The sequence below is a fragment of the Rhinoraja longicauda genome, chromosome 22 (assembly GCF_053455715.1).
Source record: "Rhinoraja longicauda isolate Sanriku21f chromosome 22, sRhiLon1.1, whole genome shotgun sequence".
Classification (NCBI taxonomy): domain Eukaryota; kingdom Metazoa; phylum Chordata; class Chondrichthyes; order Rajiformes; family Arhynchobatidae; genus Rhinoraja; species Rhinoraja longicauda.
In genome coordinates this window covers 14,011,170-14,027,219 of record NC_135974.1, presented here as the reverse complement: position 1 = coordinate 14,027,219, position 16,050 = coordinate 14,011,170, and the positions used below count along the sequence as shown (strand labels likewise).

The following is a 16,050-nucleotide window of genomic DNA, read 5'->3' as shown; positions in this document are numbered from 1 at the left end:
AAGTGACAAGGGGCAGGGGTGAAAAGGAGAGAAATGTGAAGTGAAATGTAAAGCTGGAGGGAGGGATCTGGGTAGAAGGACATAGAAAGCTGGGGTGGGAGATAGTGGGGCTGAGAGGGAAAAGGGGGACTCGGGGCTGAGAGATGGTCATCAAGAATGGCAACAATGTAGTTTAACTCAGCCAAGTGCAAAATGATGCATTTTTTTGAAGTTAAACCGGGGTAGGACATGCGCAGCGATTGATACGGCCCCAGTGAGATTGTTGACCTCTATGGGGTATATATATATATATATATATATATATATATATATATATATATATATATAGTCATACAGCATGGAAATCCTTTGGCCCAACTTTCCCATGCTGGCAAACATGCCCCATCTACAGCAGTCCCACCTGCCTGCGTTTGGCCCATATCCCTCTAAACCCATCCTATCCATGCAACTGTCCAAATGTTTTTTTTAATGCTGTGATAAGATGGTCCCCCTCAGCATAGATATGATAGGCTAGCAATAAACTGCTAAGCCCAATGGTTCACAGGAGCCGTTGGGGTGATGTCTAGGTGACCCTGTTCCAGGGTGAAGGGAGTTAAGCGCGTGTGATCTGAAGTGGCCTGCTCAGGGTAAAGCAACCAGCCTTGTGATAACGGAGGAGCCACAGTGGCCAGGTACCTGTAGACAGGGCAATGAGCTGGCAAGCAGTACCCGAGATGGCAGGCGCTCCCTTTCAATAGCTGTACAATACAAACTCAAAACAGCAAGAATCTGGGAATATGCAAGAACAGCACTACGATTACCTTTAGCAGCCCCTATTGTAGAGCCAGGTCTGGAAGGCCTCTTCCGCTGCCCGTTCTCAGAAGATTCCTGAAAGGATGAAGCCTCCTCACCCTCTTTTTCACTTTTTGCATTTTTTCTGGTGGGACTTTTGGATTTCTCCAGGGTGCTTTTTGCTTCACTGTCATCGAAAAATGAGTATAAAGCAGCATTAGAAGCTCTTTCCCACAAACTTGGAGCCACATGTGGATTTTAGACACAGCCGTAACAATGGGTAACCTTTAGTACAATGGGCCCAAAAGACTTGGCCACCAAATTGTCAGGATTTGCAATCCTTCATGAGGAATAACAGCAGGTGATTACTTAAGCCAGTATTCCAGCATCCCTCTTTGGAATCACTCCATTCGCTCAACTAAAAAGAGAAATTGGGATGACCCGTCCAACTGGTGGCAATGAAACCTAGTTGGATCCAAAACCAACTCCAAGATTGATATTAATGGGGGCGGCACAGTGGTAGAGTTGCTGCCTTACACCACCAGAGACATTGGGTTTGATCCCGACTACTGAATTTGTACGTTCTCTCTGTGACCATGTGGATTTTCCAGTTCCCTCCCACATTCAAAGACGCGCAGGCTTGTACGTTAATTGGCTTCTGTAAATTGTCCCTTGTTTGTTGGATAGAACGTGTGTATGGGTGATTGCTGGTTGGCATGGATTCGATGGGCCGAAGGGCCTGTTTCCATGCTGTATCTCTAAACTAAAACTAAAAACCAAAATTCATATCCTAAGTTTCTGCAATAGAAATTTTCCACTAATCATTTAAACCGCAGACTCTATACAAATCGTTGATGCTGATATCTCTAGCATTGTGAATTACTATACAATAATGATAGTATATATATATATATATATGCCTACCTCTGACCCCCTTCATTCGCAACATTCAAGTCTTCTCCTGCACACACAAAAACAATTTGCTGTAAAAAACAGTTTAACTGGCAAATGCTCATTTTAACAATCCTTTACAAGAAATCCTGTTAACAAGAAATCCACTTTTAATAAAGAAAGTTCAAGAGATAAAATGGGGAGACTGAAAGAGAAAGAGAAACCCAACAAATTCCACAAGAAGTACTCTGTAAACGCCTTTGAGACTGACCCAGCTCTCAAAACGATAATTGCTGGCCACATAGCATTGATGTGGCAGAAAAGTTCAGAGCCAAGTTTAAATGTCATCTCAGTGTTACCATTATAGTCCACCAGTCAGTTTGTTTCTTTCAACCGACCAGTGAGAACCCCAAGTAATTGTTTGCTTCCACAATAATTTTACAACTCCACCATTGGTTTAGCCGTAACCAGCCAGCTTAATATAGAACAGGGATCAAATACAAAACCCTCCATGCTTTAAACGGTAAAATTGCTGCCTTACAACCAGGTTCGATCCTGTCTGTACGGAGTTTGTACGTTCTCCCTGTGACCACGTGGGTTTTTTTCCAGGGGCTCCGGTTTCTTCCCATGTTCCAAAGACATGCAGGTGTGTAGGTTAATTGGCTTTGGTCAAATTATAAATTGTCCCCAGGGATCACTGGTTAGCATGGACTCAGTGGGCCAAATGGCCTGTTTCTGCACTGTATCTCTAAAGTCTAAATATCTAGATGCCAATGCATCATTACAATAAAGTGATTGGCTATGAAAGACTGTACCACTGTGTGTGTGTATTCATTTACAGGGACATTAATGTTTTGAATGTGATCATCTTACCATTTTTTACCATGGTCCCTGGTTGCACTGAACTGGGAGATATTTGCTCTGGAACAACTTGGGGTGCTGAAAGCAAAATAAAACATTGCTGAATAATAAATAGCTTGGCGCATACTCAGGGAGGATTACATGAAGACCACTCCATCTTTAAATCACCGAAGCATGCGAGCTAGTGAGGTAACAAGCAAATAGAGACACAAGAAATTGCAGATGCTGGAATCTTGAGCAAAATACTAAGTGCTGGAGAAACTCAGTGGGTTAGGCAGCATCTGCGGAAGGACTGGACTGGCAACGTTTTGGCTCGGGAGCCTTCATCTGAAGGATTCCAACCCTGAATGTCACCTGTCGATTCCCCCCCAGATGCTGCCTGACCCACTAATTTCCACCATACTTTGCGTATCAATAGACACACGTTAGTTTTGCACATATGGTTGCGCAGCGCAGTGGCACAGCGATAGAGTTTCTCCCTTATGGCATTAGAGACCCGGGTTTGATCCCGACTGCGGATGCTGTCCGCACGAGTTTGTATGTTCCCCCAGTGACCACGTGGATTTTCTCCAGATGCTCCAGTTTCCTTCCACATTCCAAAGACATGCAGCTTTGTAGGGTAACTGATTTCTGTAAATTGTCTCTAGTGTGTAGGATAGAACTAGCGCACATACAGATGATTGCTGGTTGGTGCAGACTCAGTGGGCCGATGGGCTTGTTTCTATCTCCAAACTAAATCCCCACACCTGGGAGAACTTTTGGAATGCAGTTATTGTTAAGGTTGACAAACATAATCAATTTACAAACTGCAAATCCTCAATCAGTAACACATCATGAACCATTAACGGGAGAAACAGAGGTAATCAAGTAATTTCCCCTCATTCATTCCTTGGTATTTTGCAGTGGTATTACCCAAACTCAAGTTTTGGCCCAATCCTACCCATCCTCCATTCACCTGCTGACTGTGACGTGTTCATAGAATGTGTACATTGCTGGCACGGCTAGCATTTCACACTCATTCCTCATTGGCCCTGAACTGAAGCAGTAAAGGTCAACCACATTAGTGCACCTGGAACCAGAAGATAGTAAATTTGTTTAGAGTTTACAGCACAGAAACAGGCCCTTCGGCCCACCGAGTATATACTGACCAGTGATCCCCATACACTAGCAGTTTCCTACACACACACACACTGGGGACAAATATAATTTTTAACGAAGCAAATTAACCTACAAAACAACACCTTTGGAGTGCGGGAAGAAACCAGAGCACGCAGAGAAAACCCATGCAGGTCATGGGGAGAATGTACAAACTCTGTACAAACGCCGTACAGACAGCGCCCATAGTCAGCATCGAACCCGGGTCCCTCTTGCTGTAAGGCAGCAACTCTACCGCTGCGCCACCGTGTCGCCCACAAATGATGTGGGTTTTTATGACAATACAGTAGTTTCACATTTACCGTTAACAAGATATTTTTTTTTGCGTACAAGTACTTAATTTCCTGAGAGGCCATAGTTGAATTCAAAGTCACACCACTGGACTGATGTCTCGGAACTCCCACTGCTAGCTGAGGAACTTGATTATTACATCGCTATATGCTGAATGACCTACTAGTCAATTTTAACCGGCTGTGTAACCCTTACAGTCCACCTGGGCGTTTGGAATTGGGATGAGTGGAGAAGAATAAAGAGGAGAAAGTGAACGGATGAACAAAATTAAAATGCACATTTTCCAATGCCAGGAATTATCAAAGTAGTTATGCACAATGCTTAATTAAATACCCTTCATTTCTGGGACACGGACACATTTAGACCACAAGCCATTAGGCCCTTCGAGTCTACTCCGCCATTTTATCATGGCTAACTATTTTTCCCTCTCAATCCTTCTCCTGACTTCTCCCTGTAAACTTAGATGCCCTGACTAATCAAGAACCCATCAACCTCTGCTTTAAAAATACCTAATGTCTTGGCCTCCACAGCCATCTGTGGTGATGAATTCCACAGATTCACCACCCTCTAGCTGAATAAATTCCCCCTCATCCCCATTCAGCTCAAACTAATGGTAAAGCTAGCTAACATTCAGCCAAATCTAGACTGCAGTATAATGGTAATGTAAGCCACATCATGACATGCATTAGTATCGTTACAAGGAAACATCATTAGCGATGAGCTTCCAACTCAATTTGAAATTCATATCCCAGTGGATTGTTTCAAGTATTTTTAATTGAAAGAATTGTAACTATAAGGAATGTGCACAATACAGTGTACATAAAGATCATTAAAACCACAATGACTTACCTGTGGCTGGCAGTCCTGTGTCCCAATGTTCCAAAGACTCTTTTCTTTGCACAACTAGCAAAAGTACAGAAAAACAGTAGATGGGATGCCAATATTTTGAAAGATATGGAAACAATGTCACCATGAGTAATACAAATGGGAATCAAATAATTGTTTTAATTAAAATACCAATGGAAATTTTTGCATGCATAAAAACTTAACATTTACATTGGCTGCCATTAGTAAATGCCAATGAGCAGAGTATTGTTAACTTTATAAGTTAAATTAATGCAGCATATTGGTGATTGATTATCACTTATTAAAACAACAGTAGTTCAACCCAAAAAGTTCAATTTAAGAATTCCCAATTTCGCTAATAGAGGAAGGATGAGGAATATGGAGGGAGAATAAAAGATATGCAACCTCTGCCCATCCTGAGGGTAATTTACAGCTGGATCTTGACTGGACTGGCAAAAGTTTACTTAACAATTCATTTAGAAATCAGAGAAGACAACGAGAGATTTAATGTTTGAAGTGAGGGTTTCAGATAAGAATAGAAAGGGGAAAATTGTTTCCATTGAGAGGAGACACAGTGATTAGAGTAACTGTGCTAATCGATTGTCAAAAGAACCAGGAGATATGAAGTTTTTTGCAGCATGATATTATGATCTGGAGTAAATTGTCTGAAAGTGGTGAAAGCAGATTTAAGAACAACTTTCAAAAGGAAATTGGTTGCATCCTTGAAAAATAATTATGTATGGGGAGCAGACAGGATGGTCTCCTTCCAAATGCACAGAACTAGATCATACATATTTAGCCAGGAAACCTGTATATTTGAAAGCAAATAAAGTTCCAAGTAAAGTAAAATTAGAAATAAATTTCAACATCAATAACATGTCATGTTCAAAAAATAATACACTCAGAAATAAACTCGCTATGAAGCATTGAAACAAAGAAATACAGATGCTGGTTTACAAAAGACACAAGTGCTGGAATAGCTTAGGAGATCAGGCAGCATCTCTGGAGAACATGGATAGGAGACATTACGGGTCAGACTGAAGAGTCCCGACCAGAAACATCACCTATCCATGTTCCCCAGGCTCCCTGCCTGACCAGCTGAGCTACTCCAGCACTTTGTGACCTCTCTGCTATGAAGAAAAGGTTCTGTCACCCATCTACCACTTCTTAGCTGCCTCAAATAAATCTGACATTCAAAATTATCAGTGCCACTTGTTCTACACGAATGTAACAGTGATTTAGTATTTTATACATCTTTTATTTCAGATTCAGCAACCAAATTTTTGTGCTTTTGTACAATTTTTGCCTCAACTTGCCTGAAAAATAGTTGGGGGGTGGGGAAAGGGGAGGATATGCACTTAAAATACTCAAATAATATAAATGTTGATAGAAATTTGTCAAAATTGATAATTGCCACATTAATGTGACTGTGGATTACCTACACTGTTGCAATCTTCCTTTGATTTGTGTTTTGAGTAGACTTAACGGGCCAAATGGCCCAATTCTGCTCCGAGAACCTATGAACAGTGAACTGGACCAAGTGGTAAAACTAGACAGAAAGCTGCAGCAATTCAAACCCAATTAACATTTGAATTTCTGTTCCAAAGGGAAGAATAGATCTGATAAAGAGGAAGGCATGAGAAGAATTAGAATAGTCAACCAAAAGGGGAGAAGTAAAACTCCTCAGATAGAAAACAAATTAATTGAAGAATTCACGTAAAATGTCCTTGCCCAGAGTGGCTGGAATGTGAAGCTCATTATGGTAATAAATAACTGAGACAAATAGTAGATGTGTATTGAGGTGAAGCTGGTGAGGCACATCATGAAGAGCAGGTTATAGTCATGGGAGCAGATGTGGCATGATGGGAAATGGCTTGTGCAGCTCAGATTCCATGAACCACTGGGCCAAACGGCCCATTTCTATGGAGGTACAAGAGGCGATGTTTCAGGTTGAGACCCTTCAGCTAGAAGGTCTGGAGGAAGGGTCTCGACTCTAAACATCGACTGTCCATTCCCCTCCACAAATGCTGCCTGACCCGCCCACTTCCTACAGCTGCTCTCTTTTTTGCCAACTATGCTGTTCATTGCACGCAATTCTTATTATATTAACATCACTTGCTAAATCAGACCAGCGATAATAACATAAACGTAGTTTGAAACTAGTACCAGATGGAACCAAACTGTTCCATCCATGAAACCCTCCATCTAAATACAAATCCTGTTAAGAGCCTTCTTTGCTTATCCTAAATCTCACTGGCATACAACCACTCCATAACAGAGAAAGCAACTAGTTGATCATTATGTATGCTTCAATACATGTTAAAGCAATCGAAAACCACTACACGCATTCTCAACATTTGACTAGATATTTCTCCACGAGGTCGCAAAAGTTATTTTCTGCTACAAAATCTTCCATGCACCAATAATTCAATGCAGAAAACATAACTTCTAAACTGCATTCACGGGCAATTTTACATTGACGATCCTTCACTTCCCCAAAGGCTGTATTCATCCAATTCAAACTCTTCCAGAAGTTAAATGTTTTAAGTCCTACAGTTCCAATGGAATTAGTACTGGCATTACTGTCTTATTATTAAATAATTTAAATTGTCTTTTAAATGTCATTGGTGCCTAATTAAGATGAAATGAGTCTTTGGACACTTATTTATAATCCTTGAAATCCTTTGTGGTATTGGCTTCAGCACCAGAGAAATGTAGGGATTGCACAATGGCATTCTTTGAAGCAGCAGAGGATGCAACTTAAACATAGAAACATAGAAAATAGGTGCAGGAGTAGGCCATTCGGCCCTTCGAGCCTGCACCGCCATTCAATATGATCATGGCTGATCATCTCGGTCCTAAAAGACTTCCCCCTTATCCTTAAACTGTGACCCCTTGTTCTGGACTTCCCCATCATCTGGAACAATCTTCCTGCATCTAGCCTGTCCAACCCTTTAAGAATTTTGTAAGTTTCTATAAGATCCCCCCTCAATCTTCTAAATTCCAGCGAGTACAAGCCGAGTCTATCCAGTCTTTCTTCATATGAAAGTCCTGCCATCCCAGGAATCAATCTGGTGAACCTTCTCTGTACTCCCTCTATGGCAAGAATGTCTTTCCTCAGATTAGGAGACCAAAACGGTACGCAATACTCCAGGTGTGGTCTCACCAATGCCCTGTACAACTGCAGCAGAATCTCCCTGCTCCTATACTCAAATCCTCTCGCTATGAATGCCAACATACCATTCGCTTTCTTCACTGCCTGCTGCACCTGCATGCCTACTTTCAATGACTGGTGTACCACGAACCCAGGTCTCGTTGCATCGGCCACCATTCAGATAATAGTCTGCTTTCCTGTTCTTGCCACCAAAGTGGATAACCTCACATTTATCCACATTATACTGCATCTGCCATGCATTTGCCCACTCACCTAACCTATCAAGTCACGTTGCAGCCTCCTAGCATCCTCCTCACAGCTAACACTGCCCCCCAGCTCCCTGTCATCCGCAAACTTGGAGATGTTGCATTCAATTCCCTCGTCCAGCGAGTACAAACCTCGTCCAAATCATTAATATATATTGTAAATAGCTGGGGTCCCAGCACTGAGCCTTCCCCTCTTGTCACTGCCTGCCATTCTGAAAAGGACCCGTTTATTCCTACTCTTTGCTTCCTGTCTGCCAGCCAGTTCTCTATCCACATCAATACTGATCCCACAATACCGTGTGCTTTAAGTTTGCATACTAATCTCTTATGTGGGACCTTGTCGAAAGCCTTCTGGAAGTCCAGATATAACACATCCACTGGTTCTCCCTTATCCACTCTACTAGTTACATCCTCGAAAAATTCTATAAGATTCGTGAGACATGATTTACCTTTCATAAATCCATGCTGACTTTGTCCAATGATTTCACCACTTTCCAAATGTGCTGCTATCCCATCTTTAATAACTGACTCTAGCATTTTCCCCACTACCGATGTTAGACTAACTGGTCTGTAATTCCCCGTTTTCTCTCTCCCTCCCTTTTTGAAAAGCGGGGTTACATTAGCTACCCTCCAATCCTCAGGAACTACTCCAGAATTTAAAGAGTTTTGAAAAATTATCACTAATGCATCCACTATTTCTGGGGCTACCTCCTTAAGCACTCTGGGATGCAGCCTACCTGGCCCTGGGGATTTATCTCATCATTCATCTTATCATCCCTTTGCTCTTGTTATTGAAAATTTATGCACACGAGCCTGGAATCATTCAACAGATGGGGCTTGGTGGTGGACCATATATTTGAGTAATTGAACGAGGAAGGTTTGAATGACTGACTGTTTATGGATTTTGCCAAACACAGAAAGAGTCCTTATTATAGCAAAGGACTGGCCAACCACCTAATACCAAAGACAGATACAAAGGGCTGGAGTAACTCAGCAGGTTAGGCTGCTCCTCTAGAGAAAAAGGATGGGTGACGTTTTGGGTCGGAACCCTTCTTCAGACTGGAGTGCGAAAAAGGGTCTCGATCCGAAACGTCACCTATACATGTTCTCCAGAGATGTGTACTGACCCACTGAGCTATTCCAGCATTTTGATCACATGGTAATCCCTTCAGAAAAAAAGAGGGGTTCAATCTTTTACATGTTTAGATCAAGGGTCACCAGCAATTCTCTCCAGTAAATGTTTTGAAAAAAGATTAAGCTGCTGTTTGAGGTGCATGTTAGGCCAATGTTTACTGTAAAACATTTGCATCTTTAGTGATTTTAGATGTTTGTAGTGCACAAAATAGCCGACATATTTTCTTGCAGCACAACAGCAAATGCACTTTAAAAATACTTAATTGGCTGGAATTAGAATGCTTCATGGTTGCAAAAGGCACTGTGTTAATTCAAATTCTTTTTCAAGGATTAACTAGGTGAAATGGCTTTCAGGTAGACAAATTGGAATGCAGGGATATGGATCACGTATAGGCAGAGATTAGTTTAATTTGGCATCATGTGTAAGAAGGAACTGCAGATGCTGGTTTAAACCGAAGATACACACAAAAAGCTGGAGTAACTCAGCGGGACAGGCAGTATCTCTGGAGAGAAGGAATGGGTGACGTTTCGGGTCTCAACGGTCTGAAGGAGGATCTCGACCCGAAACGTCACCCATTTCTTCTCTCCAGAGTTACAGCCTGTCCCGCTGAGTTACTCCAGCTTTTTGCGTCTATCTTTAATTTGGCATCATGTCCAACTCAGACATTATGGGTCGAAGATTCCGTTTCTGTTCTGCACTGTTCTACATTTATGGTGTCTCCTCGAGATTAACCTTCTTGAAATTAGTAATACTTTTGTAACAAAAAAATATTTGTAATATGAAGGTGAAGGACATTCAAACAATGACTGACAGAAATTGTACAATAATCAAGATTTTGCAATTAAATAACTAATCAAAACTGTAGCCAAAACACATTAGAAAGTTGGATTCATGCAACATTACAGAATAATTTGGATTAAAATTTGACATTATTTTTGCTTTCTATTCTCAAACTGTCCAATAAACTGAAATATGGCTCAAAATCAAGGCATGCAATGCTAAGCTAAATGGTGTGACAGATTATGGTCCATTGGTGGAATGATGGTTACTCTTAATTTTAGAAGCAACTCAAAGATGCAAACATGGGGGTTAAACTACAGGCTACATAAAATGATAACAAATAAGACAATGTGCTGATGCTTACTTAATTCACACAGAATTCGGCAAACACATGCACAGTACCAATTAAGATACCTGTAGTTGGTAGGTGTTCTTTATCTGCTCCCACTTTCTCTGCTGACGAACAACTTCCCTCAGACTGTGAGACTGCAAGACTGCTATCACCAACAGGTACTACTGATTCAGGCTCACGACTTTGGGGGCTGGCAGCTGATGCGACATTGTTTTGAGAAGTGCTATTCAATGTACTTGCAGGTGAAGAAACAGAGACAGAAGAAGTAGAGCTGCTAGTTGCACCAAGTGTGATGTTAGCAGAAGTGCCTAGATCTGGTTGACTAGCTGGAGAAGGAATATTGGTCTGATTAGTTTCTGCAGGAGCAACTTCTCCTTCAGGGCTACCAGGAAGTGCTGCTTTTTGCCCCTGATCATCAACACCAGGGGAAGCCAATTCAGATGCTGGTGGGTCGTCTTTTTTATCAGGGGATGCCTTCTGACACGCTTTGGTCATAAGGAATTGACCAATCTTATCTACTTTCCCTCTTCCTTTGTTGCATGATATTGGACTTCGCCTACTATTATTAGAGCTACCTGGGCTAGCCGAAGTGGGCGATGTTGCAACTGCTGTTGGGTGGGATGAAGCTGAGGAGCTTTGATCAACCGTGCCGTTATTCTGAAGAGATTCACTGAGGTTGAAGTCTGCAGCTGACCTGTGAGGAGATGGTGAGGAGATGTTTGGAGGAGCCGGAGAGGTGGATGGTGGTTGAACTGGGGAGGCAGATGACTTTGGAGCCAGCATTCTACTCGTTGGTGCAGACGTGGAGTTAATGGTGTTATTAACAGATGGGGTCGTTGAAACTGCAGAGCATGATGAACTCTGAGCAGTGTGAGATACCTGGATTACAGTAACAGACTGGGATACCAATGAAGAAGTCGAAGGTAAAGTTACTTTGGGAACGGTGGTTGATTGGGGTAGCAAAGGTTCTTTAACAACCTGGAATACAGATGTATTTATAAATACAGGTGCGGTAATAAATGCTGGCTGTGAACCTGCCTGTACCACTGGCTGTACGTCAGATATCACTTTGCTCCCCAAGGTCGGCATTGTGACAACGGATGAAACAACTGTAGGCTGGGACTGAGTCTGTGTAGGTGCAATTACATTGCTTGTAGACTTAATGGGACTGGAATTCAAAAACACTGTAACTGGATTTGAAGTAGAAATGGATGCAGATACGACTGGTGTAGGCACCAATGTTGGACCGCTCGGAGTCACATTAGTATTTAATTCTCCTGCTTCCGGTCGATTCGGTGCTAAACCAGTGTCACAAACAAGTTGTGATGATGTGCTAGGAATTTCCTTAACAACAGGTTCATCGGGTGCCACTGCTTTCTCTTTATCTCCAGGTGTAGATTGCTCCATTTGATTGGAACTAGTGGTCTTAATGGCAGCACCAGGACTACCAGAATTATCCAAAAGTTGATTAAATGAAATTGGAACCTCTCGTAAAGATCGCAGGCTTTTCTCATCTCCACATCCACCAGCTTTACTGGATTCTAGCGGCTTCGTTCCCCGTTTTGCTTGAATCTCAGGCCCTTTTTTCTTTCCCAACTTGTTTATGCTTTGAGGATTGTACTCAAAAGTCACCTGCTCCTTGTTACCAGAGACCTGTTTCAACACATTGTTGCCACCACTTTCTTCAGAGTTGTTAGCTGGGATTCTGACAGACATTTGTAGATTTGGAGCAGTTGGAACTGTATTGGTGGGATCACTCAAACTTCCGGGAATTGGATTTGACAGAATTTGTGCAGCATTCATCAGAACGTTCTTTTGTACATCCATGTTTGGGATGAGGGCTGGGCTCTGTTGAAGGGTCAAGGTCGACTTCAGGGCTTTCCCACTTTGTCTGCCTGAACTTTGACAAGTTTTCCTACTGGCCCCAGTGCTAGCTCTCCTGCTCGTACTGGCAGTCGAACGTTTTGCAGTAACCTGTTTAGCCGAACTGACTATAACCGAATCCAGTTTATTTGCTTGCGATGCTGTAGAAACAGAAGGGTTGGTGGCATGAGGAGGAATGCTGGTTGGGGCCTGTCCAATTGCTTTCAGTGTAGTTGGATTTAGACCCTGCTGATCAAACCCTCTATTTAGAGGGGGCTGCCTAGGAGGCAAGAGAATGTTGATTTGAGGGGGAAAGAGACCTGCGATAGAAGCATTCAGCCTTTCGGGCGATAAGCTGATCTCAGAAGGTTCTGTGCTGGGCGGTCTACTGGTGGGTGTATGGGGAAAGTAGGGTCTGGGGCTTGCTCGGTTTGGTGTTTTCGGTCTTGAGGTTTGCGTAGTAGTGGTAGTATTATTCGGAAAATGAAGGTTGTGAGCACCTTGCAAAGGAAGAGGTCCCTGCTGTTGTGGACTTACACCTTGTGTTGGGATCTGAGAATGTCCTGGTTTAGTCCCGGTGATGAGCACTTGAGTTGGATGGGGAACAGGCTGGGGTCCTGGATTAAGTTGGACTCCAGTGGGAAGCGAAAGCTCAGTTCCCATTCCATCAGGATGATGAGTAGTTGGATTGCCTTCCTCGGGGACTGATGATGGGACGTTTTGCATACTTTCTTGGAAAGTCATCTTCCTTAGAGTGTTGCCAGCTTGATGGCCAACCAATAAGGGCATCCTTGACTTATCTGGTGATGGTGGCACTCCACTCTGGCCAGGCATGCTTACCATGACTGCTTTATTACCAGCTGTGTTCATTGGCATTCTTGATACATCTGGCGTTAAGGTTGGTTTTGATGGTTGCGTATTGGGGTTCATTGGAATTCTAATTGGCTTTGCTAAGTCCTGCTGTTGCTGCTGCTGCTGCTGTTGCTGCTTCATCATCAACATCATCATCATTTGCTGTTGCTGCTGGGGTTGTTGCTGCTGCTGTTGCTGTTGGGAGTGCTGGATGGGTTGAATGGACGTCTGTTGTAGTGCTCTCTGATCAACTGGCTGCAAGTGGAATCCTGTGTAGAACACACAAAACAGAAAATTGATGGGGAGCAACCTGCCAAATCATTACAATTTCTAAACTAGGAACATCCTTAGAAAACAACAGAATCATTTGACCCACTGTTTCTTGAAAACAGTCATTTTTGGGGAATAGACACAAAGTGCTGGAGTAACTCAGTGGGCAGCATCTCTGGAGAAAAAGGATGGGTCAGAATCCTTCTTCAGACCCAACCCGAAACATCACCCATGCTTTTTCTCCAGAGGTGCTGCCTGACCCGCTGAGTTGCTCCAGCACTTTGTGTCCATCTTCAGCATAAACAAGCATCTGCAGTTCCTTCCAAAACACTTTTTTGGGAATGTTGGAGTTTGGCAGCAGAGAAAAAAAATTCACTAATAGATTATAATTGTAATAGGCATTTATGCCACTTAACTGAATAAAACTGAGGATAAAACTTAGGGTAATATTATCCCAAAATAAAATTGAGTATTTAAGAAGTTTAGTTATCAAGGAATCAAATTTAAAATCTCAAACGTTAGCATATTTTCCTATGTGGAAATGTTTTTTTCTCTGCTGCAAGCATTTAAAATGTAGTTTAAAATGTGTTATTCAAAACAATGAAACATTCTCCTTCGGATGTCAACAGATTTAATGAATGTTCTCATTTCAGATTTGCAGAAGTTTAAATTTTACATACGAACTTTTTTTTGTTTACACAGAAGTATCAAAGCTTCTCTTACACAAATTACTTACCGGCAGATCGATTTGCAAATTCAGATAATTTGTTGGCTGCTGGGTCCATTCCTACACCCTGCTCTCCTGCCATTTGCTGTGGATCGCCATCATCCAGCCCAGGCTGCATTTGACGGGTATCAGAAATCCTACAACAATTAATATTGTTTTAACCGTGGTACATACACATAATGGGACCTCACCTCATTCATTACTCCAGAGAACTCCAACTTCAGAAAGCCTGCTTTAATTGGCTATATGAATTGCAACTTGTGGTTTACGATCCATTATACTATATTAAATCGATTTCATCTGCAATGTTTGGGGCCAAGGCATGCTGCATTATTTTACTTCTGATCCCAGGGCCCATAAAAAAAGGCAATGAAATCAATTTACTTTAATGGATCATGAGCCACAAAATACAATTGAAACTGCCAACTTGAGCGGGATAATGAAAAAGAGGAAGAAAGAGAGAATAAAAATTATAGAACAAGCAAATCCTACCAGCCACAAAAATAAAACATTTATGACTCAGAATGGGAGGGGGGCGGGGTGGGATGGAAGAAAGAAAGATTCCTTGTAAAAAGGAAAAAAATAAATTAACATCATAAAAATTGTAGGAAAGAATTATTGATGCAAACTGAAGGATCAGATTTCTGAGAGATGTGGAACATCAATAATACTTATCTGTTGCATTTCATTTTTACTCAAATCTACTTTCAACAAGCAAGCTTTTACTCTGCTTCAAAAGACTAAAGACTATCATGATTTGAAAAATCTGAGCATTAACTACCTGCTAAATGGATTTTGTTTCTTTGTATGTTAAATTTTATCAGTGGATTACCAAATGCCACGAAAACAAACTGAAAATGTACACAAGGGACACAATCGTAATCTTGAAACACTTGCAATTGTATTAAATTATATTGTACTAATATCAATACAGGCACCTCGCATTTCACGCATGTTCGATTTATGCATTTTTGATATAACGCACCTGTTCCTTTAATACCAAAGCTCAATTTATGTGATGGTATTGTTGCAATAATGTGCTTAAATTTACTGCGTATATGTTTAATTTAGGCACTTTTGATTTACGCACTGCTTTTCAAGCACGTAATCCTTGCACAAAACTTGAGGCGACTGTATATGCAGTGCATTCAGAAAGTATTCAGACCCCTTCACTTTTTCCACATTTTGCTACGTTACAGCCTTATTTAAAATGGATTAAATTCTTTTTTTTTAAATCATCAATCTACACACAATACCCCATAATATAAAAAGCGAAAACAGGCATTTAGAAATTTTTGCAAAGTAATTAAAAAGAAATAACTGAAATATCATATTTACGTAAGTATTCAGACCCTTTACTCAGTACTTTGTTGAGGCACCTTTGGCAGTGATTACAACCTCAAGTCTTCTTGGGTATGACGCTACAAGCTTGGCACACCTGTATTTGGGTAAATTCTCCCATTCTTCTCTGCAGATCGTCTCAAGTTCTGTCAGGTTGGATGGGGAGCGTCGATACACAGCTATTTTCAGGTCCCTCCAGAGATGTTCGATCAGGTTCAAGTCCAGGCTCTGGCTGGGCCACTCAAGGACATTCACAGACTTGTCACGAAGCCACTCCTGCGTTTTCTTGGTTGTGTGCTTAGGGTCATTGTCCTGTTGGAAGGTGAACCTCCGCCCCAGTCTGAGGTCCAGAACACTCTGGAGCAGGTTTTCATCAAGGATCTCTCTGTACTTTGCTCTGTTCATCTTTCCCTCAATCCTATCTAGTCTCCCAGTTCCTGCCGCTGAAAAACATCCCCACAGCATGATGCTGCCACCGCCATGCTTCACTGTAGG

At 41.9% G+C, this 16,050-nt stretch overlaps 1 protein-coding gene across 5 annotated transcripts in view; it reads right to left on the bottom strand.

The window, feature by feature from the left end:
• ncoa6 (nuclear receptor coactivator 6) overlaps positions 1–16,050 on the bottom strand; it is a 55,611-nt gene that overhangs the window by 2,602 nt on the left and 36,959 nt on the right. For 2 of the 5 annotated variants that reach the window (XM_078418766.1, XM_078418767.1), the window contains exons 9-14: positions 14,224–14,351; positions 10,565–13,486; positions 4,819–4,872; positions 2,536–2,601; positions 1,696–1,732; positions 801–958 (exon numbers count right to left, since the gene is read on the bottom strand). In XM_078418766.1, the coding sequence (XP_078274892.1) occupies positions 801–958; positions 1,696–1,732; positions 2,536–2,601; positions 4,819–4,872; positions 10,565–13,486; positions 14,224–14,351 (3,365 nt within the window). The remainder of the gene's footprint in view (positions 1–800; positions 959–1,695; positions 1,733–2,535; positions 2,602–4,818; positions 4,873–10,564; positions 13,487–14,223; positions 14,352–16,050) is intronic. The other 3 variants (XM_078418770.1, XM_078418771.1, XM_078418768.1) reach the window with 3 other exon arrangements.